At 40.7% G+C, this 25,494-nt stretch overlaps 1 protein-coding gene across 2 annotated transcripts in view; it reads right to left on the reverse strand.

Moving 5' to 3' along the window:
* Positions 1–1,067: 1,067 nt before the first annotated feature.
* Positions 1,068–25,494, reverse strand: part of LOC143029702 (fatty acid hydroxylase domain-containing protein 2-like) — a 77,444-nt gene continuing 53,017 nt past the window's right edge. Inside the window, exons 6-8 of one of the 2 annotated variants that reach the window (XR_012966866.1) lie at positions 21,350–21,622; positions 2,383–3,413; positions 1,068–2,072 (exon numbers count right to left, since the gene is read on the reverse strand). Coding sequence is in view for 1 of the 2 variants with exons in the window: in XM_076192544.1 (XP_076048659.1) it covers positions 3,248–3,413; positions 21,350–21,622 (439 nt within the window). In the remaining variant the exon portion in view is untranslated. Of the gene's footprint in view, positions 3,414–21,349; positions 21,623–25,494 lie in introns of both variants that reach the window. The other variant, XM_076192544.1, reaches the window with a different exon arrangement.

The raw sequence follows: 25,494 nt of genomic DNA on the forward strand, positions 1-25,494 counted from the left end.
GGTGAGCCCAAAACACCCAAGGCCTTTTTGGGAGGGCCTGCTCCACAATTAGATTTTTCTGTATCTTGACCGCTATGAGGGTGACCTTACTGGGGGCAGTTCCCCAGTCAGGTAGTTGTGAGGCAAGCTATGTTTAGGGCACCTTTTCTAGCACCCTCCCCATGTGGGGTGAGCAGAGTGGATCCTGTATAGGACTGCTCAGTTGTGTGGGTAGCTGCCGAGCTGTGTTGTTGCCTCTATCCCAACAAAGAATGACTATCTTGCCCATACCGCCAATGTGCAGTTTGTGACTAGAGGCTCCCAGAGATCACTTTCTCCTGCCCCCATCATCACTAGCCATCGCCACAGGACTTTCGTGCCAAGGTCATTAACTGTGTCTATCTTGACAGAGGAAGAAGGAAAGAAAGGAGTTTCATAGTATTAGGAGAATAGGCCTGACAAAATTTGTTAGGTGGGATGGCAGGGGAGCAAGTCCTTAAGTATTTAAGGAGTCGATCCCCTGCCATCCACCTCTAAGCCCCCTGACGAGCATCAACGGGTCAGGAATCCAGGGGGTCATATGGAAGAGGTTAAGTTTAATGTCAGTAGCCATCCCCTAGTTCATGGAGGAAAAAAAAAAAAAAAAAAAAAAAAAAAAAAAAAATTATTGTATGGAACTGTGTACTTCACAGTTCCAGTGATGCAGTGTTTGGCTGTTGTGGACGTTCAAGATAAGAAGCTATATGGTAGGTAGAGTACTGTTGTGCAAGGGGTTATCACACTGGGCTATTTTTCCTTCCACATCCTACCTCCAACCTCCATTTGAATAACTAGAACATGAATTGACTTAAAGAAATCTAGAATTAAGAACATTTCAACAGTATGTCTAACATTTTATAGGTTATCTCTTGGTTCATCATTCCGCTTTGCTATATATGATGGAAAGATAATTTGATATTTGGAGACTTGAAAAATAAAATATTGTAACTGAAGTTGTTTTTACTCACACACTCAACTATTGGCACTGATGAAGCCCATGGAAGAGCACACATCACAGTAAGGATAAATCAATAAGAAAACAACAGGAAGAGGAGTGCACTGAATATATGTTTATTGGTTCCTACTTTTTATTGCCAGGCAATGAAAACTTGAATTACATTTTTCTTCATTTAAAAACTATACTTTTACATTGTGGCCACTGTATTATAGGCTGGTGACAAAGAGTCCTTACTAATACAATACAGACACTTTCTTCCCAGAGGAGGGCCCAAGGAATGATGTCAGCTGCTTCATGGCTGCAAATTTCCAGTCATTGAAACTCAAGGCAATAATCATTATCATTATAAAAATAATGACAAACCTGTTTCTTTTCAAAGGGGTCTATAGGAGGTCCCAAGGCTTGTTACCAGCTGATGTGGGGCAGTGGGTTTCCAGTCCGTGAAACTCAAAGCAATACTATTACAATCTGTCATCATCATCATCATAATAATCATCACCAGCACCACTGCTCATCATCTGCTCCTGCTACTGCTGCATTGCCTTTGACCTGAGTAGTGTGGTGGAGGACAGAGTATAGTCCTTCATTCATGATGACCTAATATGGATGGGACAATGAATGGATTTTTGGATGTATATGGGATAGGTGTAGGGTGAGTATGCTTTTTGGTATATGTGCATGTATGTTTTATCTTCATCTATATATCTGATTCTATATCCAATCTCACTTTAATGAAAAGTATAAGAAAATCAGAAATGCTCATTAGCTGAATAGGTTGGAGCATCTGTATTTGTGGTAGAGGTTGAGAGTGGAGGCAGTTCAAACCTTGCCTTCCTAGCAAGTTTGTGATAGACATACTACATTAATTCCCCGTTTCAAAATGTTCTCTGTAAGGGAACACCATCCTAGCATCCTCTGAAGGGAGATTCATTATGTTAAACCAAAGTCACCATTGGGAAAAAAAAGTAGTTTCATGCAATGCTCTGATATATAGGGAATACAACTATATAAAAGGTGTGATGATTTATCCCTATTAAAGGATACACCATAATCAAGTAATATATCTTTTGGCTAATATACAATGCACCATTAACCCCTTCCATACGGTGCCGCACACGTAGGCGTTATGGGGAGCGAGTGTATTCGCGAGGCTGCCATATCGGTGTCTTGATTATATTTATTGTAGTCGCCCCTCCATAATGACATTCTTTCTAATTCTTTTGTAATCGCATTTTCTATGGTTATCAAAATTCACGGGTGAAGAGAGAACAATCGATATAAGCGGTGACTATATTTTATGATGCGAGTATTATTACGACACGTCGTACGGCTGGCATTGGTTGCTGCCACCGAGATCTAAGTCCATGACGCCTACGTGTGCGGCACCGTATGGAAGGGGTTAAAACAATATATAACTATTTTCTTAATATGAAAAAACAGACATGTGCAAATAAATGTAAATAATGAAGAGACATGACTCTGCTAATTACATAGAAAAGTGTGCAGAGTTTTGAAGGCATAATGGGATTGCTTTCCAAGTACTAATCACATGAAGAACCACATCATTCTAAAACATTTGCTGACAAGTTTTTTCTTATCAGCTCACCTTTCAGAGATTACAATACAAAACCAAAAGTATTAACCTTACTATTTGTCTTCATCCTACAACTCAAACTGAATGTGAGTCATGATGAAGGCCTGGGAAACTGCACAGTGAAATATTGTTAAGAGATTAAACTTGTTCATATTTTTTTCAACAGTAGTCAACAAGACAAATATATTCAAGAAATTCTTTGACTCATCATCTACATTTCCCACTAATCAAACTACTTGTCTGTCTGTTTTATAATGTTCCCCTACAAAAGTCCCTTCTATGTCTAAACCTTATTGTCTTGTAGATAAATTATTTCCTGTGTGCTCCACATAAAGCATTTCTTCTTTATTACAATTGTGCTGTCACCATTTCACTGACATGGAAAAAATTACACAGATTTATTTTGCACTAGTCCACTGAAATGAAACCTAATTTTTTTAATTCATAGTACCAATAAAAAAATACATAAGCTAGATATAGTTCAAACTCCACTGACTGATATGTTGGGAGAAGATGACCCTTTTAATACAATGTCATTCCTGTCTACCTAAACCAAACTAGCCATCAATACAAGTACTTGACAGTTCATCTAAAATATGTTCCTGAAAATACATTTGCCAAGTACTGCTCCAACTTCACATTACAATATTCACTCTTTTCATTAGTGACACTGTCCTCTAACACTGCTTGGACTTGGCCTTTTCATCATCAGGGTAGGCTTCCCTTGGTGGAATAAATGAAAGCATCATAACATGACGTGAAAAACATTTTGATGCACGGAACTTGTCATCGGTACCATGCAAGAGGTCAAGAACTCCCAAGACTCCATAGCACTGATTGAATCTGTAAATGAAAGGTATAAACAATTAAACCTTTAAAGTCAGAAGGCCCTTCATACATTATATTTTTTGTCAAAAATTATAACCCCCCCCTCATATGTTGTGGATGCTGAGGTCAGGGGGCACAATAAAATTAGGTTAATATGATGATTATACACAGCTGCAAGAATTCTATTCCTACTAGGCACTAGCTAACAATACAAATGAAAATAGTACATGGCAATCATAATTTTTTTTATCTGAAAACAATAATGTATTCACGTGAATGTCAATTTTTACATTAAGTTCCTGTTTATAGTGGAACCTTGAATGACAATCTTAATCTGTTCCATGACTGTTCTGCATAGTGGAACCTTGGAACAAACTTAATCCATTCCATGACTGTTTTTAAACTGAAATGTTCATTAAACAAAATTATTACATCAAACACACCAAAGAACTACTGAGCCAGTAGGATTGTATTTACTTAGTTGTATTTGCCTAGTTGTATTTTATACTATGACTGTCCCTCCGTTATGCTGTCCCCCAACCTCTTGTTATTATCCTGTACCATTTCTCTGAATATTCATTTCCTTTTTTCGCCTACCCTGTGGTGGGGGAAGAGAATACTACCACCAAGTCTTTCCACTCAAGTCGTAAAAGGCAACAAAAAATGGGATGGGGGATGGGATTAGGAGTCCTCCTACCTGTAGCCCCAAAAGGGGACATTCCTAAAAAAAGTAAAGGCATAAGAGGGTCTGGGAGTTTTCCAACCAGTACCCTAAGGTTCGGGTCTTTTAATGTGCATGGATGTGGTACAGATGAGAGTAAAAGGGAAGAGATAGGCAGTATGTTTGTGAGAAGAAAGATGGATGCGCTGGCTTTGAGTGAAACTAAAATGAAAGGGAAGGGCGAGTTTGAGTTTGGGAGTAGCGGGGAGGTACTCAGGAGTGAAGACGGGATGAGGGAGAGAGGGGGTGGCTATACTAGTAAGTGAAGAGATAAGTAAGCATGTAGTGGAGTGGAAGGAGGTTTCATCAAGGTTGATGTGGATGAAGGTGAAGCAGATGTTAAGTTACAATGTCAACAAGGAAAATCTTGGAGTTATGTCACTTGAGAGAAAGCTGTCTTGGACTACAGTTGTCACACAACCTTGCAAACCCATAATACAGTAGTCATCCCTTGCTCATTTTCTGTTGATCACACCTCTCAGCACGCGTACTGAACAGGTACCACAGTGAGATGTTTTCGCTTCACACTTCACAAACTTACCACTCTTCCCCCACTACTCTGATCCTCAGGTATGTACGTTGAGATCTGCTTCATGGTTCCAGTGTATTTGTAATCTGATTTTGTAGTCTGATTCAAACTTTCTTCTCTGCACTGCTGTTTCTCCTACTTCTACTGTCTCTCATCCCTCTGCTGTCTCCTTCCTGTTGTGCCTCTCCTCCCTGTTGTGCCTCTCCTCCCTGTCGTGCCTCTCCCCCCTATCGTGCCTCTCCTCCATGTCCTGCCTCTTCTGTCTGTCCTTTCTCCCCTCCCCCTGGAAAATCTTCTGCTGGCGCTCACGGTGTGCAGTATTTTAGTGTGGTCTGGTGACTTGTCTGTGTGGTGTGCAGTGTTACTGTGGTGTACAGTATGACTGTTTTGTATGCAGTATGAGTGCATAGTGCGGTGAATGACTGTGTGGTTGCATTACTACGTTGTGGTGTGTAGTATGATTATGTAAACTGCATTTTTTTTCAAATTCCAGAAAACGATGGCTTCCTTGGGCAAGAAATACAGCGAGTTTTGCATCAAATTTGGCTTCATATCTATTAACAAGCAAGGCAAGGATTTGCTGCAGTGTGTGATCTGCCAAAAAGTTCTTTCAGAAGGATCCATGAAACCTAGTCTTCTCAAGTGCCACCTGTCCAGCTGTCATCCAGAACTTTCTGATAAAGACCAGTCCTATTTTGAGAGAAAGGCACTTGTTCTCAAGCATATCAGATTTGATCATACCAGTCAGGTACATAAAAAAAATTAAGCTAGCCTCCATGCTTCATAAATGGTTGCCTTGAGAGTTGCACAAAATAAAAATCCCCACACAATAGTTGAAACTTTTGTCTTGCCATGCTGCAAAAATAATGTTGGCTGCTTCTTGGGGGAGAATGCAGCACAGAAGCTAAACACCTTGCCATCGTCAAATTATACTGTGCATCGAAGAATATGTGACTTATCAGAGGACATCAAGCAACAAGTTATTGCGGAAATCAAGGAAGCTCCTCTAGGTATGTTTGCAATTAAACTTAATGAATCAACTGATATATCATCTTGTGCCCAGCTTCTTGCCCACATGAGGTATATAAAAGACTCAGATTTTAAAGAAGAGTTTTTCTTCTGTCACCCATTGGAATCTACAACAATGGGAGAAGACATCTTTGAAGCAGTGTTCAGCTTTTTTGAAATAGAAGGGCTTTCTTGGGCAAACATGGTGGGATGTACAACAGATGGTTCCCCTGCAATGCTAGGCTGTTGGTCTGGCTTCCAAGCAAGGGTGAAAGAAGCTAACCCCAGGGCAAGCAAGATGCACTGCATGATTCACTGTTATGCATTAGCTCTGAAGACCCTACCTCCAGACCTTAAAACCGTACTTGATGATATTGTAGCCATGGTCAACTTTATCAAAAACAGTCCGCTGCATCTTTTGTGTCAAGAACTTAATGCTGAGGAAGAGTCACTCCTTTTTCATACATAAGTAAGATGGCTATCGAGGGGTAACGTAGTGGCTCGAGTTGTGACATTAAAGGGGGAGCTGAAGGAGTTCAAGAGAAATCAGAAGGAAAAAACATGGAAGTTTGTGAACAAGCTTTCAAACAAGTGGATCACAAAACTGGCTTATCTCAATGATATATTTTTTCACATCAATGCAGTCAACAGATCACTTCAAGGTTACTTGCCAACTGTGATTGATTTTGTGGACAAGCTGTGAGCCTTTCAAATGAAACTCAAACTTTGGCAAGAAAAAGTCACAGCGGGTCGGTATGATGCTTTTGAGAATAGGAGCAATAGCTTGTCATCCAGGAGGTGCCAAGATAAGAGGGAGAGAGGAGGGTGGAGGGGAGTGGAATATATAGGGAATGGAATGGGTGGGAGTGGTTTCTATGCCTTTTTCTTTTTGGCTACCCCCCATGCAAGGGGGAAAATACCTTTGGTATATGTATGTATGTATGTATTTTGTGGGAGAGCTATGCTTGTAGTGACCCGCAGTTGTATCTTTCTGCATCCAGTTCTTTCTTAAAATAATGTATAGTTTTAGCCCTCACTATTTTCTCTTTCAGTTTGTTCCATGTATCTATCACTCTGTGTGGAAAGCTGGTTTTTTTTTCAGATCTCTTCTGTAACTGTCTTTCATAAGTTTCTTCTCATGTCCTCTTGTGTTTCTTCTGTCCCATTTTAGTAGGTCATCCCCATCAAGAATTTCCATCCCTTTCATAATTCTGTAGATGGTTAGCAAACCACTTCTTTCTCTTCTTTGTTCCAGAGTTGATAAGTTTAGTTTGATCAATCTTTGTTCGTATGTCAACTTGCAAAGTGTTGGTGCCATCTTTGTCTTTGCTCTCTGAATTCTTTCTAGTTTCTTTATGTTTTTTTTTGTATTAGGTGTCCATAGAGATGCTGTGTACTCCAATTTTGGTCTTACCAGTGTAACTAGTATCTTCTTTATGATTTCTCATCCATGTAGTCAAAGGTTACTTTCATTGATCTTATTTAGTTAAAAGTTTCTCCAACTATTTTGTTAACATGTTTGTCTGGTGTCATGTCATTTGAGATAATTACTCCTAGGTCCCTTTCCGAGTTAACTTTATAACTTCCTTTGGTACCAATTTTATGTTGACCTGATATTCTATTTTTGCTTTTTCCAAATTCCATTATACTACATTTCTTAATGTTGAAATTCACTTCGTTCTTTTTACTCCATTTCCAGTCTTTGTCCAGGTCTTCTTGAAAAGATTTGCAATCTTCTTCTGTACTTACTCTCTTCAATAGTTTCGCATCATCTGCAAAGAAGTTCATATAACATTCCATGCCTTCATCCATGTCGTTTATATAAACAGCAAACATTATCAGAGCCAATACAGAGCCTTGGGGGACTCCGCTTATCATATCTACCCAATTTGAGTTCTTTTCTCTAAATACCACCCTCATTTTTCTTCCATTCAAGAAATCTTTAATCTATTTAAATAATTTTCCTTGTATTCCATATATTGTTTCAATTTTTCTTAGTAGCTTTTTGTGTGGTACTTTGTCAAAAGCCTTTTGTAAGTCCAAGAAGGCACAGTCTGCCCAACCATCTCTTTCTTGTATTATTTCTATTAATCTTGAGTAAAAGCATATTAAGTTTGTAGTACATGATCTTCCACTTCTAAATCCAAATTGCTTGGGGTTTAGTATGTTGTTCTCTTCCAAGCATTTAATCTATTTATTTTTAATAACTCTTTCACATATTTTTGCAATTGTGCTTGTAAGGGATACCGGTCTATAGTTTGTTGGATTTTCTTTGTCTCCTCCTTTGTATATTGGTACAATATTTGCATTTTTCCAATCTTGTGGAAAAATGTAATTATTGTACCAATATACAAAGGAGGAGATAAAGAAAATCCAACAAACTATAGACTGGTATCCCTTACAAGCACAATTGCAAAAATATGCAAAACAGTTATTAAAAATACATGGATTAAACGCTTGGAAGAGAACAACATACTAAACCCCAAGCAATTTGAATTTAGAAGTGGAAGATCATGTACTACAAACTTAATATGCTTTTACTCAAGATTAATTAATAGACTGGAAACATTCATTCATTATTTCTGCCTGTGCTGCAGCCTCTTCAAAGACCTCACCACCCACTATCAGCTTGGTGATTACTTCTCTGTATCTCAATTTACTATTGATTAGGACAGTTTCAGTTCATCTTTGCATTTATCCAGAATACTTCTTTAAAATTACTTTCTTCCTCCCTGCAGATTCTTGTATAGTCATTTCTAGCTTCTTTGTAAGCTTCTTTTGTTTTACTGCTGCTTTTGTTCCTCCATTTTTCCCAAGCCATGTCCCCGTTTTTTTTTTTTTTTTATAACTCCGCACCTTTTGTTGAACCAGTTGTTTCCGCTTCTTCCTTCCAACAATCTTTGGCACATGTTTGTTCGCCCCTAGGTGGTGTCAAGAAATACTTCCCCTTTCCTCATTATTCCCATAGTATTTATGAGTTACTCCCAGTCTACTTCTTCAAAGAATTTCTTCAACGCTAAGTAATCTAGTTTCTGAAAATTGAGTTTCCCTTGCCTGTATGATTCATTCTTTGGCTCTATTTTCTCATCCTCCAGTTGAAATTCAATTGTTACATGGTGGATTGCTCAGCCTTGCATTCACTCAGATTTGCTTCTTCCACCATTATGTCACTTATCACAAAACCATTACCCCTCCATCCATTCTATCTTCTCTGTCTCTACTTTAGGTGGTGTATCTATTGTTCCCCAACTGTAGATAAATATTTTTGGGGAGTTTGGTCTTCACTAAACACAAAATATCTTTGTTTTCTTGATTGTAGGGAACCATGCTGTGAAGATGTAGCTCAGTGTGGTTCTTAGAGGCCATTTGGATACTGTAATTAGTATTTCTGCTGAGCAAAATATGTGCTTCCTACTGATCTTAATGTATTTAATTTTATGTTAATATTCATTGTTAGGTCCTTGTTATATAGGCTGAAGGACATGTACACATACAGAGTGAGGGATAGGATTTTAGGGATTTAAGGTTTTGGTCAAAAAAAGAAGTTGGCCATATAATTTGACTGTTGGATGTTTCTTTGATTCATGGCCGTCCAGGAGTGAGCAATGTCACTGATGATTTCTGAGAGGATGCTGCCATTCTGTTTTGTCTCAGCAGCTGTTCTAGTTTATCAGGCATGTTTTTTTTTTTTTAGCTGTTTTGTATTTACTATGCACAGCTATTATTATTAGGTTATCTACATAGGTGAGAGCTTTGATATTATGCTCTGGATTAGGAGTGAGGTGGTTATTTATGAAGAGGTTAATCTTCTCACCATTCACTACCTCTCATTCTGATCCTTCCCATCTTCCTCACCCCACATCATCTTTGTGCACTTTGTCACTTCCTCCTCAAAGCATACCCATCTATCATCTACTTCCCCATTATCCCTCACCACCTTCCACATTTCTCTCAGTTTCTCTTGTTATTCTTTCTCTTTAAAAAAAACTCTTCCCCCTCCCTCTCCTCTGAGAACACAAATGCCCAGAACTCATCCAATCCTTCCTTTGGATACCACTATAATCTATCCCCTATCAACCTCTCTTCTGTCCACCACCCTTTCCCTTGCATAATAATGCTCAGCTCTCTTCTTAAACACTGTTTGCTATCACCAACTCCCTTTCCAAACACATCTCCAACATCATTTCTCCACTAAGGTTCTTAACTGGCACCTCAAACCTCTGATCACCCCATCCATGTGCATACTGAACAGCTATGGCAACATAAACCTTGGTGTAACACCATCTTTACCTCAAAGCACTCACTCTCATGATTCCAACTATAACACAAGCTTTACTCATATAAAAGCTTTCAACTACTCATACTAACTTTGCCCCTATCGCATATACCTCCCACAATGCCTTCCTGTCTACCCTGTCACAAGCCTTTTCTGTCTCTATAAAGGTCCAAAAAAACATCCTTACCTTTTGCTAAAAAATTCTCGCAAATCTGCCTTGCTAAAATAATTTTATTTACACACCCTCTACCTTTCCTAAATCCATACTGTTCCTCACCAATTACTCCCTCAGTTCCCCTATGATTCCTGTCAATTAACACCCTCCTGTATGCCTTTCCATCTATGCTTAATAAATTGATTGCCCTAAAACTGCCATAGAGATTACTTACTAAATTGTGACAGAAGAAAAACAAGAGGACACGAGAAGAAACTTAAGGACAATTACAGAAGAGAGAGATCTGAAAAAGAATAGCTTCCTACACAGAGTGATAGATATCTTGAACAAACTGAATGAGGAAACAGCGAGTGCTAAAACTATACATGACATTAAGAACAAACTGGATATGGAAAGATACAAAACCAGGTCACTACAAGCATAGTTCTCTTCCTGTAAAATACAACTAGGTAAGTACAAACCAATCCACTATAACCAATCCTTCCACTGTCAGATACTCTGGATGGCACCAAACCAACCCAGGTGCCAAACCATCTTTCATAATTTTCTATGTTCTTTGTACCTCATCTTTTCCTATAGCCCTGTCATTTTCCTCTCCCATCATAGTCACCTTCCTAGCCCCTCCCACTGCCTCAATCAATCCATCTCTAACCTTCTTCACATTCAACAATTCTCTGAAATATTCAACCCATCTTCTCTTTACTGCTTTCATTTCCATCAACATCTGTCCATGTGCACCCTTTAGATTCTCCTCTCAGTCTCTTCTCTTCCAAAACATCTCTATTCTTTTCAAAATCTGTCAAACCCCTACCCCAGTTTATATTTGCTCTCCTCTTTGCCTCCCTCACCTTACATTTTGTTGCTCCTCTCTTCTTGTACCTCTCATATGCTTCCCTTGTTCTACCTTGCAACCAATCCACACATGCTTGCTTCTTTTCTTCTGATACTGCCTTCACCTCTTCATCCCACTATTTACCATGGAGAAATACCCAGCAATGAAGAAGTTGACAAAATAGTTTGAAAAGTAGCATCCACCAGTTTTGATGCTTCCACTCCACTGCCTGAAACATATTACCCAGTACTTTGATAAACAATGCTAAACATGTACTATGGATGCTGGGAACAACATCCAGCAAATCATCTAAAACAGTCAAACCCCACACACATTCATTGCTGTCCTCACATCAACATCACTGACATCTTAAAACAATATTAGTATGTCTAAGAACAGAACATTCCTGCCTCATACATATCCACCTGACAGGAAACTACTCGAGTGTTCAATTGACAAAACACCCTGCAACAACCACCTCTGTCATTTACTCCTTCAAACAGCAATGACTATACCAAATCCTGGCAACAAAACAGTAAAACTTCTATCATATCTCTAAAATTTACTACAATCAGGACTTTTAACCAAACAAAATACCCACAACTACCTAAACCAATTAAATCTAAGACAATACAAAACAGCAAATGTGAGATTGTCCCCACTGATAAACTATAGTCCTTAACAACTTCCAGTACCACTTCATCCACTTTTTGGTTCTTCATAACTAATAGCATCACACCTTTTCCCTGTCACCTCTATCCCATCTCCTATATCGTACAATCCACTGCCTAAACTGATATTGAGATCTTTCCTAATTTGGTTTTACATATATACATATATCAACAGCTTTTTCCCTCTTACAAGGGAAGTAGCCAAAAAACAAAAGCATAAGATCCACTCCCACCCATTCCATCCCCATATACTCCACTCCCATCCAACCCCCCTCCCTCCCTCTTATCTTGGCTCCTACTGGATGATGGGTCATCCCTGCACCTTATCCACTGCTCTGGGTCAGAAGAAGTGTTGCAAGACACAGTACATCCACAGCAAGGCTGCTTCATGAAATCAATGACCCCTTCTTCATCCCCTCATGCAGAAATGGAGAAGATGGGGAGAAATCCCTTCAGGCTGTATCAATTTATTTTTCACACATACTCCCTCACCCCCCCATCCACCACCCACACCCTTTCATCCATCACAGCATCATCCATACACAACCATTCTCCATTCACTCACATCTTCTGTTTTCTCCCATCCTTCCTCAACAAACATTCCCCTCTTTCCCGATGCCCCTTTTACCCCATCCATTCATCTCATCCTTGGATGCCTCATGTTCACTCCTTCTACTTATGCCTTCCAAACCTTTCACTAATCTTTCTTCACTCATTCTTTCAATGTGTCCAAACCATCCCAATACTCTTTCATCAACCCTATCTCCCAACTCCCTTTCTACCCCTGCTCTCCTCCTCACCTCCTCATTCCTCACTCTATCCAGCCTAGTAACCCCTATCATACTTGTAAAACAGCGTGAAGGAGATAAAGAATATATAAATGACACAGAAATGGCAGAAGTTATGATCAGACATTTCAGGTCTGTTTTTACAATTGAGAGCTCACAATTTTGGGAAGATGGACAACAAGAAAGATCCCCTAAAATGAAAGAAATAAAGGTAACACAGAAAGAAATGAGACCAAATAAAAAAAAACCTAGATGTTAGAAAATTGCATGGACCAGATGGAATTGAAATTGGACACTTAAAGAGTGTATAGATGAACTGACGGACAAATTATACAAGATAACAGAATTTTTACTCAAAGAAGGAAAGGTACTGCAAGATTGGAAAGATGCAAACATAGTACCAATATATAAAGGAGGAAACAAAGAGGATCCTACAAACTTCAGACTGGTATCCCTTATAAGCACAGTAGCAAAAATATGCGAAAAGGTTATCAGAAGCAAATGGATCAAACACTTGGAAGAGAGTAAAATATTAAACCCTAAACAATTTGGGTTTAGAAGTGGAAGATCATGTACCACAAACTGAATATGTTTTTACTTGAGATTAATTGAGATAATACAGATTGCGCCTTCTTGAACTTGCAGAAGGCTTTTGACAAAGTACCACATAAAAAATTAATAAGAAAAATTGAAATAATAGGAGGAATACAAGGTAAGCTACTGGAATGGATAAAGGATTTCTTAAGTGGGAGAAAAATGAGAGTGGTATTTAGAGACAAAAATTCGAACTGGGAAGATGTGATAAGTGGCATTCCGCAAGGCTCTGTATTGGCTCCTTTAATGTTTGCCATATATATATATGATATGGATGAGGGAGTGGTGTTACATGAACTTTGCTGATGATGCCAAATTAATCAATAGAATAAGCACGGAAGATTGCAGATTGCTACAAGAAGACCTGGACAAAATATGGGAATGGAGTCAGAGGTGTACCCGCCCTTGACCTGAGTGGGTGTGCCACCATTGACGAAGAAATGGTGCTGCAAACAGCCCTTGATGACCACACCTACCAGTCACTGGTGTCAAGAGTAAGCAGTGGTGACTGGGAGTCCCACAGGTCATGGGAGCCTGCCTGCCTGCGGCCCTTCTATGGTGCACGAGACAGACTGGCAGTGTTCCGTGGCCTAGTCACCTATACCTATGATCAGGGATGTGTGCGGCTTGTCATACCTGAGGCTCTGCGACAACGAGTGGCAGCTAGCCTTCACGCCAGCCATCAGGGCCTTGACTCCATGCTAAGAAGGGCCAGACAGACAGTGTACTGGCCTGGAATGTAGGATGACCTGCAGCATCACAGGGCCATATGTAACTCCTGCAATGCCAACACACCATCACAACCACCTGAGCCCCTCATTCTCACTCCACCCACCCGATTACACCTTTCAGCAGATGGTGGCAGACCTCTTCCAGCTGGCAGGTCAAACATACCTAATCTACACCGACTGACTCACTGGTTGGCTAGAGGTTGCCCACCTACCCTCGGGTGCCATGTCCAGCAAAATCATGAAGCACCTAAGGCACTATTTCACCAGATGGGGGGCCCCAGAACAACTCTTTACTGATGGAGGTACGAACCTAGTGAGTGGGGAAATGACCGCTTTCCTCAGGAGATGAGGCATCACGACCCACCTCTCCTCCGCTCAGTACCTTCAGTCCAATGGCTGAGCCGAGGCTGCCGTGAAGACAGCCAAGAGGATTCTGCGAGACAACACAGGGACCAGTGGCAGCCTGGACAACGACAAGGTGTCGCTTGCCCTCCTCCAATACCTCAACACCCCGCTATGGGAAGGAAACGCATCCCCCGAACAATTGACAACTGGCAGACAGCTACATGATGGAGTTCCCATGGCCAAACAGAACTACAGTCAATTGTGAGTGGCTGCGGACCCTGGAGAAGAGGGAGACTCGGATGGTGCAACACCATGCAGAGATATGACAGAAGAGCATGGGCCAGCAATATCGATGGCGCCACCTGCAGCCAGGAGCCCGTGTGTGGGTTCAGGACCAGACTACTAAGGCATAGAGCAAGTCTGGTACCATAGTCGAAGTCTACCCACACCGCCAGTATGCAGTGAGGATGCACAGAAGCGGTCACATCTCACTGCACACCCATGGCCACTTGAGAATGGCTGTGCCACCACGGGGGCCATTATCCCCTGGGGGTTCACCCAAGCCGCAACCACTGACCCAGGGGATGCCTCTGCCTGCTTCCCTGAGAAGGGAACATCCTCAGAGGCACAGGTCTCAACCGAGATGGCTGGACGACTACGTAAAATAGCTTTTCAATTTTGTTCATAATCTATGTCATTGGAATTACCATTTATGTTGTTATGTTTGATGCAGTCAGATTGTCAAGGTATTTGATTTGTTTTGTTTTTCCCTCACAATCTTGGGGGGGAGATGTAGGAGCGTTTAGTGTGAGAGCTGGTAACTGCAAGCCACGCTCGTAGACGCTGCCTCAAGCGCGGGTAGTTAGTTACCTGCCAACAGCCATTTTGTAAGGTGGCTTGAATAAAAACCCTAACAGTGGGGGTCAAATAGTTGGGAAAGGAATTATGCCATTTGACTTTGGCTTTCTTCCTTGTACAGGGGAAAAAAGCCCTTGGTATATGGTATTACCATTGTGCCTAATTTTACCTCTTCAGTTGCTGGGACATTCCACGGCAAAATTAATTTTTTCTACATTTAGAGCAACTTTTCCCATAAGCAGGATATTCATTTTTAAAACATATATGTTTCTGGCCACAAAACTTACAGTTTTTCAGATTTACAATTTTGGAGCTAGTTACAGCTTTTTCATTTTGAGAATTTGAGCTAAGCCATGTTTAAGCTGTACAGGCTTATGACTTTCTATCTGCACAGTGTCAACATTGCTCATCTTATACACAGACATTTGCTTTCTATAAACTTGGTAATCTACACAAACATCAATCGTTTTCTGTAAATCTAAATTTTCTGCATCAAAGAATTTCTTTCTCAGCTCATCACTGCAGAAAAAAATCTTAAAGCCTTGCCACTCAATTGGGGCAAGGGTCCCAATAAGCAAAATCGAATGTGGGAACCCACTGGAATAGTACAATGTTTGTTACTGGTTCACTTCATTCTGAATCTCTATGTAGCAACATATATTTCACAATACTTTCTTGTTGGCATAATAATAACCAGTGATTTTAATTATATATCAGTTCAGTCCCTACGTCTGAATGGTAAAAAACGCTAACAATACTTCCCAGTCAAAGGACCACAGCTGGAGACAAGAGCAGGTATCACATAACTACATACATACATACGGTCAACTTGAATATTCAAATGAAGGAATGTGTAATACCGTATATACTCGTCTATAGGTCGATCTCGTCTAAAGGTCGACCCCCCATTTTTGGCAAAAAAATCTGGAATTTTCCATATACCTCATGTATAGGACGAGTGGCTTGTTTTTGTTTTGGTGCTATGAGCATTCCACTGTCTTAATGCTTTGAAGTGGTGTGGCTTGCCTGGTATAGCAATTGATTATTATGGTTTTTTCACTTCATTAATTCTAATGTATTTTGGTTTATGTTTTTTCAAGTTCACTGATTTTAATATCTAATAAGTTTCACTGAAGTTGCCATTTCAGCAGAGTGAAAAACGTGAACAGATTACCAAGTTCTTTTTTATGAAAGTAGCAGTTGCCGACAAGACTGACGAGTTAAACACCATATGAGGACGGAGCCTTTATTTGTACGACGTTTCGTTTATTACAGCCCTTTCAAGTAAAAGTTGAGATACATATGCTTGAGATTAAATATGGGGAAAGGAGGGAACGGGAAGAGAAAAGAAGTAGGAGGGAAGGGAGAGGAGGAGGAGGAGGTGGGGGATTGAACACTGGGAAAGGTTGAGAATGCTGGCCCAAATGTCTGTGGGCAAAATGTTCACAAAGGGTGGTTTAAATATTTTAATTTTTTTTTGCTGGCCATGGGTATTAGGGGAATTATGTGGGGCGAGATGTTGAACATGGCCCTATTTTGTTCAATAGTGTTCGTTCCTTGAATGATTGCTGCTTCTAAACACTTCCTGCAGATTGTCCAGTTCTCATATCAGCAGCTCTGCATTCTTCCAGTCCATAAGATGGTTTTCCTTGTTTCTGTGTGTCACACATGCATTGGTGGTGACATCATGCCTGATGTCGTAACGGTGTTCACATATTCGTGTATTCAGGTCGTGTGACATTTCTCCGATGTAAACTTTATCACATCCTGAACACGGAATATGATAAACACCTGCTTTGGTGCCCGGTGTTTGATTGTTGTGTATTTTCGTCTTTGTGATGTCTTTTATCGTCCTGTTTGTCTGGCACACTACTTCCGAATTGGTGGTTCTTAAAATATGTGTCAGGTTGGTGACAACGTTACTGGTTGGCAACACAAGACGTCTTGTTGTGCAGCAGGACAGCACAACAAGACGTCTCGTGTTGCCAACCAGCGACATTGCCACCAACCTGACACATATTTTAAGAACCACCAATTTGGAAGTAGTGTGCCAGACAAGCAGGAAGATAAAAGACATCACGAAGACGAAAATACACAACAACCAAACACCCGGCACCAAAGCCGGTGTTCATCATATTCCGTATGGGGTTACCATATCTAGAAGGAATTTCACATGTTTTGGTACATACCGTGTATTTTATGTCCCCACTGTTTACTGTTAGTAACTAGTAGGTAAATATTTTGATTTCTGAACCTAAAGAAAAGGTAAGACTTCTTCCTAGCCTTTCTTGTCATGTCTGGATTTCAACCTAACAAGATTATTACTTGTATATATGTCGATCCCTAGGTTTTAGCCTAAAAAAAATTCCTTAAGATTTCGACCTATAGACGAGTATATACGGTATCTTAAACAATTATTTTAGCTTGGTATTCATAAACGAAACACCTCAAAGTGAATTCCAAACTGAAACCTGTGAAAAGTCTGGGGTAAACTTACTACGGTAAATATAACAAAAGAAAAAATTAAAAGGTGTATAGACAAACTCAAAGTTAATAAAACACCAGGGCCTGACGGTTGGCATCCAAGAATTTTAAAGGAAATGAAAAATGAGATTATTGTTCCATTAGAAATTATTTTCAAGAAATTCATCATATCCGGAGATGTCCCAAGAGAATGGAAGCTAGCTAACGTTACTCCCATATTCAAAAAAAGGTGACAAAAAGAAACCAAATAACTATAGGCCTATAAGTTTGACTTCAATCGTAGGAAAAATAATGGAAACTATCATCAGAGATGCTATCGAACATCATTTAGAAAGTAACCGTTTGATAAATGATAGCCAGCATGGTTTCAGACGGAAACGTTCTTGCGTGACTACTTACTCGAATTCTACAACACAGTTATCTCGAATTATGACAAAAGAAACAATATAGATTTAATATATCTAGACTTTGCAAAAGCTTTTGATACCGTCCCACACGAAAGACTACTTACTAAATTAGGTTTGCATGGAATAAGTGGTAGCCTATTTGGTTGGACTAGTAATTGGTTGAATGGTCGAAAACAGAGAGTTGTTTTAAATGGAAAAACTTCTGGATGGAAAAGTGTTGCAAGTGGAGTTCCTCAGGGTTCCGTTCTTGGGCCACTTCTATTCATAGTATATATAAATGATATAGACCATGGACTAAAATCTACTGTTTCCAAATTTGCTGATGATACAAAACTGTGCGGAGTGGCAAATGATCACTCAAACCAATTAGATATTCAAGAAGATTTAGATCAATTACAGCAATGGTCTGAAAAGTGGCTAATGAAATTTAACACAAGTAAATGCAAAGTAATGCACTTAGGTAAAAATAACAGTAAGTACGATTACAAGTTATTTGGAAATTCGTTAACAAAAGTGGATAGTGAAAAAGATCTCGGTGTAATTATCAGTAACGACCTCAAATCATCCAAGCAGTGTATTTCAGCCTCTGAGAAAGCAAATAAGATTCTGGGACTGATTGTGCGATCTTTTGATTTCAAAAGTCCGTCACTCATTAACATATACATACATATACCAAGGCTTTTTCCCCCCTTCCAAGGGAGGTAGCCAAAAAGGGAAAGGCATAAAAACACTCCCACCCATTTCATCCCTAAATACACTCCACACCCCTCCCACCCTTCCTCTCATCTGAGCACCTCCTGGATGACGGGTCATCCCTGCACCCTGCCCACCGCCCTGGGTCAGAAGCAGTGTCGCAAGACACAGTACATCCACAGCGAGGCCGCTTCATTTAATCGGCGACCCCCCCTCTCCGTCCCCCTTTGCATATAAGGCGAGGACGGGGAGAAATCCCTTCGGGCTGCGTCAAAATTTACTCACACATACTACCCCACCCCCCACTTCCCCGCCCATTCCTCCTCATGCAGTCACAACATCATCCATATACAACCATTCTCCACTCACCTCTGTCTTCCGTCCTCTCCCTTCCTTCCTCAACAGACATTCCCCTCTTCCCCAAAGCCCCCTTCACCCCATCCATCCACCTCATCCTAGGACGTCCCCTCATGTTCACTCCCTCCACATCTGCCTTCCATACCTCTTTTACTAGTCTTTCTTCACTCATTCTTTCCATGTGTCCAAACCATCCTAATATTCTTTCATCAACCCTATCTCCCAAATCCTTTTTCACCCCTGTTCTCCTCCTCACCTCCTCATTTCTCACTCTATCTAGCCTAGTAACCCCCACCATACTTCTCAGACACCTCATCTCAAACACATTCAAACTCCTTCTCTCTTCTTCTCTTATGTTCCACGTTTCTGCCCCATACAGTGCTGTTGGCACAATCACTCCTTCATACAGTCTCCTCTTCGCATCCATTCCCAAATGTCTATTCCTCATTACACTATTTAAACCACCAAGGCATTTACTCGCTTCTCTCAATCTACATTCTACCTCCACCTTCACTCCACCTTTTCCTGCTACACTTGCACCCAAGTATCTAAAACTATCCACTTCCTCCAGTCGCTCTCCCTTAATGTTCACTTCCAGTCTACTGCCACTTTCACCCCTTGTACATCTCATCACCTTACTTTTACCCACATTTATCTTTAGCTTTCTTCTATCACATACTCTCCCAAACTCTGCCACCAGCTTCCTCAATCCCTCCTCTGACCCTGCCACAAGCGCAGTGTCGTCCGCAAACAACAGCTATATAAATCGTTAGTTCGTCCACATTTGGAATATGCTGTTTCCGTATGGTCACCAAATCTCATTAAAGACATTGACAGACTGGAAAAAGTACAACGGCGAGCCACAAAACTGATTCCAAATATCAAAAATAAATCATACGAAAATCGACTAAAGCACATGAATCTGTTTTCCCTAAAAAAGCGTAGACTCATAGGTGACTTGCTACTGGTCTTTAAGATTTTAAAGGGAATTGACAACATCAAAAGTGACCAAATTTTCACATTGAATGAGAATCAGACAAGAAACAATGGTCTCAAACTGTCCGGAAATAGATTCAATTTGGAAGTAGGTAGAAACAACTTTGCCAACTGTGTAGTTAATGAATGGAATAAACTTCCTGCACAGGTAGTGCAATGTAGTTCAGTTCGAAGCTTTAAGAATCATTTAGATAAATACCTAAGTAAGATGCTGTAATGATTATAATTTATGTTATATTATTTGTTTTTGTTTTGTTATAATTTGTCTGTCTGATTTTCATTTATTATTAGTTATATGTCAATTTATCATCATTTACTATTTACCTGTTTGTTTATTATTTTAACTATACCTATGCATTTATTTATGTATTTTATTTGTTATTTACATTATTATAGTTTTTATTCATTATTTTATTATTAATGATTTTTTTTTTTTTTTTTTTTTGCATCCGACCTAGATATGGATCAAAAGGTCTCCTGTCGGCATGCTCCGCCTTTGTAATCCTTTGTAATCCTTTATATACCAAAGGCTTTTTCCCCCTTACAAGGGAGGTAGTCAAAAAACAAAGGCATAGAAACCACTCCCACCCATTCCATCCCCTACACACTCCACCTCCCTCCACCCTCTTCCCTCCCTCTTATCTTGGCACCTCCGGGATGACAGGTCATACCTGCATCTTGTCCACTGCCCTGGGTCAGAAGCAGTGTCACAAGATATGACACATCCACAGCAAGGCCGTTTCCTTAAATCAGCAACCCCCTTCTCCATCCCATCATGCAGAAAAGGAGATGGGGAGAAATCCCTTCAGGCTGTGTCTATTTATTTCTCATACATACTCCCTCACCCCCCATCCCCCACTCATTCCCCCTCATCTATCACAGCATCATCCATACACAACCATTCTCTATTCACCCCTATCTTCTGTCCTCTCCCGTCCTTCCTCAACAGACATTCCCCTCTTTCCCAATGCCCCTTTTACCCCATCCATCCATCTCATCCTAGGTCACCCCCTCATGTTCACTCCTTCAACACCTCTTTTACTAGTCTTCAATCATTCTTTCCATGTGTCCGAACCATCCCAATACTCTTTCATCAACCCTATCTCCCAACTCCCTTTCCACCCTTGTTCTCCTCCTAACATCCTCATTTCTCACTCTATCCTGCCTAGTAACCCCTATCACCTCATCTCAAATACATTCAAACTCCTCCTCTCTTCCTCCCTTATATTCCATGTTTCTGCCCCATACAGTACTGTTGGCACAATCCTTCATACAATCTCCTCTTAGCATCCATTCCCAAATGTCTATTTCTCATTACACTTTTTAGTCCCCCAAGGCATTTACTCATTTCTCTCAATCTACATTCTACCTCCATCCCCACTCCACCCTAATTAACAATATTGTTACTCTTCCTCAAAACACTTGCCCCATTACATTCTACAATTATATAAGGTATTCAAAACAAAGAAAAACTCTCATATCTTACTTCAGGTGATGGAAGTCATGGGCTTCAGGTGATGGAAAGAAGGGAAGATGATAGCCACTATGTGAGTTCAGGGTATTGAGAGTGGCCAGAGAAATCCAAAGCCACATAGTTGCAATGTGTGAACCCATAAGCAATGGTCCACAGAAGATGGGCAGGAGATTTGCAAGAACATGTTCAACAGGGTGGGTATATATGGCTGTGACTGACATAGGACTCTGCCACTCATGATGCATCTTGTGGAAATGCTTGTACAGCAAACGATGGTGAAACAAACTGCAACAGAAAGAGCATAACATTCTATTATAATTCTTGTATTGTGAGAGGAAAGATGGATGTGTTGGCATTGAGTAAAACCAAGTTCAAAGGGAGGGGTGAGTGCGAGTTTGAGAGTGTAGTTGGGAGGTTCTCTGGAGTGAAGAGAGGATGAGGGAGAGAAGGGGTGGCTATACTAGTAAGTGAAGAGATAGATAAACGTGTAGTGGAGTGGAAGGAGGTTTCTTTAAGATTAATGTGGATGAAGGTGAAACTGGGAAGGGAGATGTGGGTTTTTGTAAGTGCATATGGGCCTGGTAGTGAGAAGAGTGTAGAAGAAGGGGAGTATTTTTGGATAGATTTAAACGAGTGCATAGAGGGATTAGGGAGAAACAACAATGAAGTGGTATTGGGAGACCTTAATGCTAGGGTAGGAAATAAACCAATAGATGAAGTGGTTGGAAAGTGTAGGGTTCCAGGAAAGAATCGTAGTGGAGAGTTGATGGTGATGGAAAGAGAGCTGATGATAGTAAATACAGTGTTTAGAAAGAAAGTCAAGCATAAGAACACTTGGGAGAGGGTGGTGGATGGAAGGGTGGTAAATAGAGCATTAATGGACGATATAGTGGTAAATAGGAGTATATTAAGAAGAGTTAAGGATGTACATGTTCTAAGGGGAAAGAGTGAGAGAATATATAATTTTTTCTTTTCAGTGGAAGGTAAGCTGGGAGTGGTGGATAGATGGAGAAAGAGGAAAAGGACATAAGGTAGGGAGGTGCTTAGAGTGAACTGCTTAAATGAGAAAAAAAAGGAGTAAAAGAAAAAGCTGAGAGAGGAATGGGAGAGAGTAAAGGATAGAGTAGAACTAGGAGTGGAGGAGGAATGGGGATGGTTCAAGGAGGGAGTCACAAGGAGTGGAAAGATGGTGTGTGGAACAAGGAGGACGGGAGATCAGGTAAAGCACCTGGGTTGGGTGGATGTCATGCAGAATGTCTGAAAAAAGGAGGTACAGTGATGGTCGACTGGCTGGTGAGGTTAATGTTTGTTTAAGAGAGGGTAGAAGGCTGGAGGACTGGAGGAGTGCCTGTATAGTTCCACTTTACAAGGGAAAAGGGGACAAGTGTGAGTGGTTTCAGAGGGAGCATTTTGTTAAATGTAGTTGGGAAGGCTTATGGGAAGTTCTTGATTGAGAGGATTAGGAGAGGAACAGAGGGAGTAATTGGTGAGGAACACTGGGGTTTAGGACAGGTATGGGCTGTATGGATCAGATTTTTGTGGTAAGACAGATATGTGAGAAAGCTATAGGAAAAGGTAAGGATGTTTTTTGGGCTTTTATGGATTTGGGAAAGGCTTATGACAGGGTAGATAGGAAGGCACTGTGGGAGGTATTGCAGATATATGAGTATTAAGTGAGTATTAAGGGAGACAGACTGGAGGAAGTGGATAGTTCTAGGTACTTGGGTGCAAATGTGGCGGGAAAGAGAGTGGAGGTGGAGGTAGGATGTAGACTGAGAGAAGCAAGTAAATGCCTTCGGTGATTAAAAAGTGTAATGAGAAATATACATTTGGGAATGGTTGCTAAGAGGAGATTGTTTGGAGTGATTGTGCCGACAGCACTGTATGGGGTAGAAACATGGAACATAAGAGAGGAGTCTGAACGTGTTTGATGAAATGCCTGAGAAGTATGATAGGGATTACTAGGCTGGATAGAGAAATGAGGAGGTGAGGAGGAGAATGGAGGTGGAAAGGGAGAAGGGAGATAGGGTTGATGAAAGAGTATTGGGATGGTTTGGACACAGGGAAAGAATAAATGAAGACTAGGAAAAGAGGTGTGGAAAGCAGAGGTGGAAGGAGTGAACATGAGGGGGTGACCTAGAGTGAGATGGATGGATATGGTAAAAGGGGCAATGGGAAAGAGGGGAATGTCTGTTGAGGAAGGACAGGAGAGGATAGATGATAAGGATGAATTGAGGATGTTTGTATATGGATGATGCTGTGATGAATGAGGTGGAATGGGTGGAGAATGGGGGGTGAGGGAGTATGTGTGAGAAATAATTTGACGCAGCCCGAAGGTATTTCTCCTTTTCTGCATGAGGGAATGGAGAGGGGCCACCGATTTAATGAAGCAGCCTTGCTGTGGATGTGCTGTATCTCATGACACTGCTTCTGACCCCGGGCAGTGGGAGAGATGGATCATCCAGGAGGTGCCAAGATAAGAGGGAGGGAAGAAGGTGGAGGGGAGTATGATAGGGATGAAATGAGTAGAAGTGGTTTTTCATGACTGTTTTTTGGCTACCTCTCTTATAAGGGAAAAAAAGCCTTTAGTGTATGTATGTACTAAATGTTTAGGAGGATAGGGAGGAAAATGTAGTTGCAGTGGGAAGCACCAAGAAAATGACGATGATGAGTAAGGAAAATGGAAGAGAAATAAGGAAAGATGAGGGGAAAGCAGTTATTAAAATAATGAGAGCAGGTAAGGCACCTGGGTTAGGTCTCATGTGGTGTGTCTACAAAAGGGAGGTACAGTAATGGTGGATTTGCTGGTGAGGTTGTTTAAGGTTTGTCTAAAAGAGGGTAGAGTGCCCAAGGACTGAAGGAGTGCCTGTATATTTCCACTTTACAGGGGAAAAGGGGACAAGTGTGAGTATAGTATTTTCAGTAGTTTCAGAGGTATCAGTTTGTTGACTGTAGTTGGGAAAACTTATGGGAGGGTTTTGATTCTGAAGATTAAGAAAAGAACAGAGGGAGTAATTGGTGAAGAACAGTGTGGGTTTAGGACAGGTAGGGGTTGCATGGATCAGATTTTTGTGGTAAGGCAGATATGAGAAAGATTTAGGAAAAGGTAAGGATTTTTTTTTTTTTTTTTTTTGCTTTTATCGATTTGGAAAAGGCTTGTATAGAGTGATTGTGCCTACAGCACTGTATGGGGCAGAAACATGAAACATAACAGAGGAAGAGAGAAGTTTGATTGTGTTTGATGAAATGCCTGAGAAGTATGATAGGGTTACTAGGCTAGATAGAGTGAGAAATGAGGAGATGAGGAGAACAGGGGTGGAATGGGAGTTGTTGTTGTTCCCTAGACTGTCTGTCTGAGCAGTCCCGTCTCCCCAAGGAATGCCACGGCTGAAACGGGGTTTTCCCACAAATCCTTTATGGAGTGTATGTTGTGTTGTTTGCATGCGTGATTGTGTATGATGCAGTCTTCCATGATGTGTTGAATAGTATAGGGTGAAGTGTTACATCCTGGGCATTTGTCCACAATGCGGTCATCCAGTCTCTTCTGGTAGCTTAGAAGGGCTGGGTGATGGCTGCATAACAGTCTGGCCAGGTGGACTCTGTCCTTTCGTGGGAGGTTTGGCATGCAACAATGTGTTGTCTTTTAGTGTGTTAATAGAGCAGTGAGTGAAGTGATTATGAATGTGTTTCCAGAGGCTGATATTTGGTGGTTTGGAGAAAGAGAAGAGAGTATTTGTGTGTGATATAAGTATTTGGGTGTTTTTTTTTTAATATTTCTTGGTGTGTGTGGGTGTTCTGCTATGTAGTGTAGTGGGTGTGCTGTGTTTGTGGAGGCTGCAGCAAGTGTTTGTGTCCCTCACATGTCAAGGTGATCTTTGACTTTCAGGACTTTTGTTTCATAGTGTAGTCTGTAGGTGTTGTATATGTGCAGCCTGTAATTGTTTTTAAGGCTTTGTTTTGTATGGTCTGAAGGGTGTTGAGGTATGTCTCACTGAGATCAGGTACCCATGCTGGACTCGCATAATTCATCACTGAGCGTATGCATTGTTTGTACATTGTAGTATTAGTTTTTTTGTTTTTTTTTTGTCCAAATGTTGTTCCAGTGATTGATTTAAGTGTGCTGAGTCTAGGTGTACATTTATTTTTTATGTATGTGA

This window comes from Oratosquilla oratoria, chromosome 11, assembly GCF_046742065.1.
Source record: "Oratosquilla oratoria isolate Oo_2021 chromosome 11, ASM4674206v1, whole genome shotgun sequence".
Lineage (NCBI taxonomy): Eukaryota > Metazoa > Arthropoda > Malacostraca > Stomatopoda > Squillidae > Oratosquilla > Oratosquilla oratoria.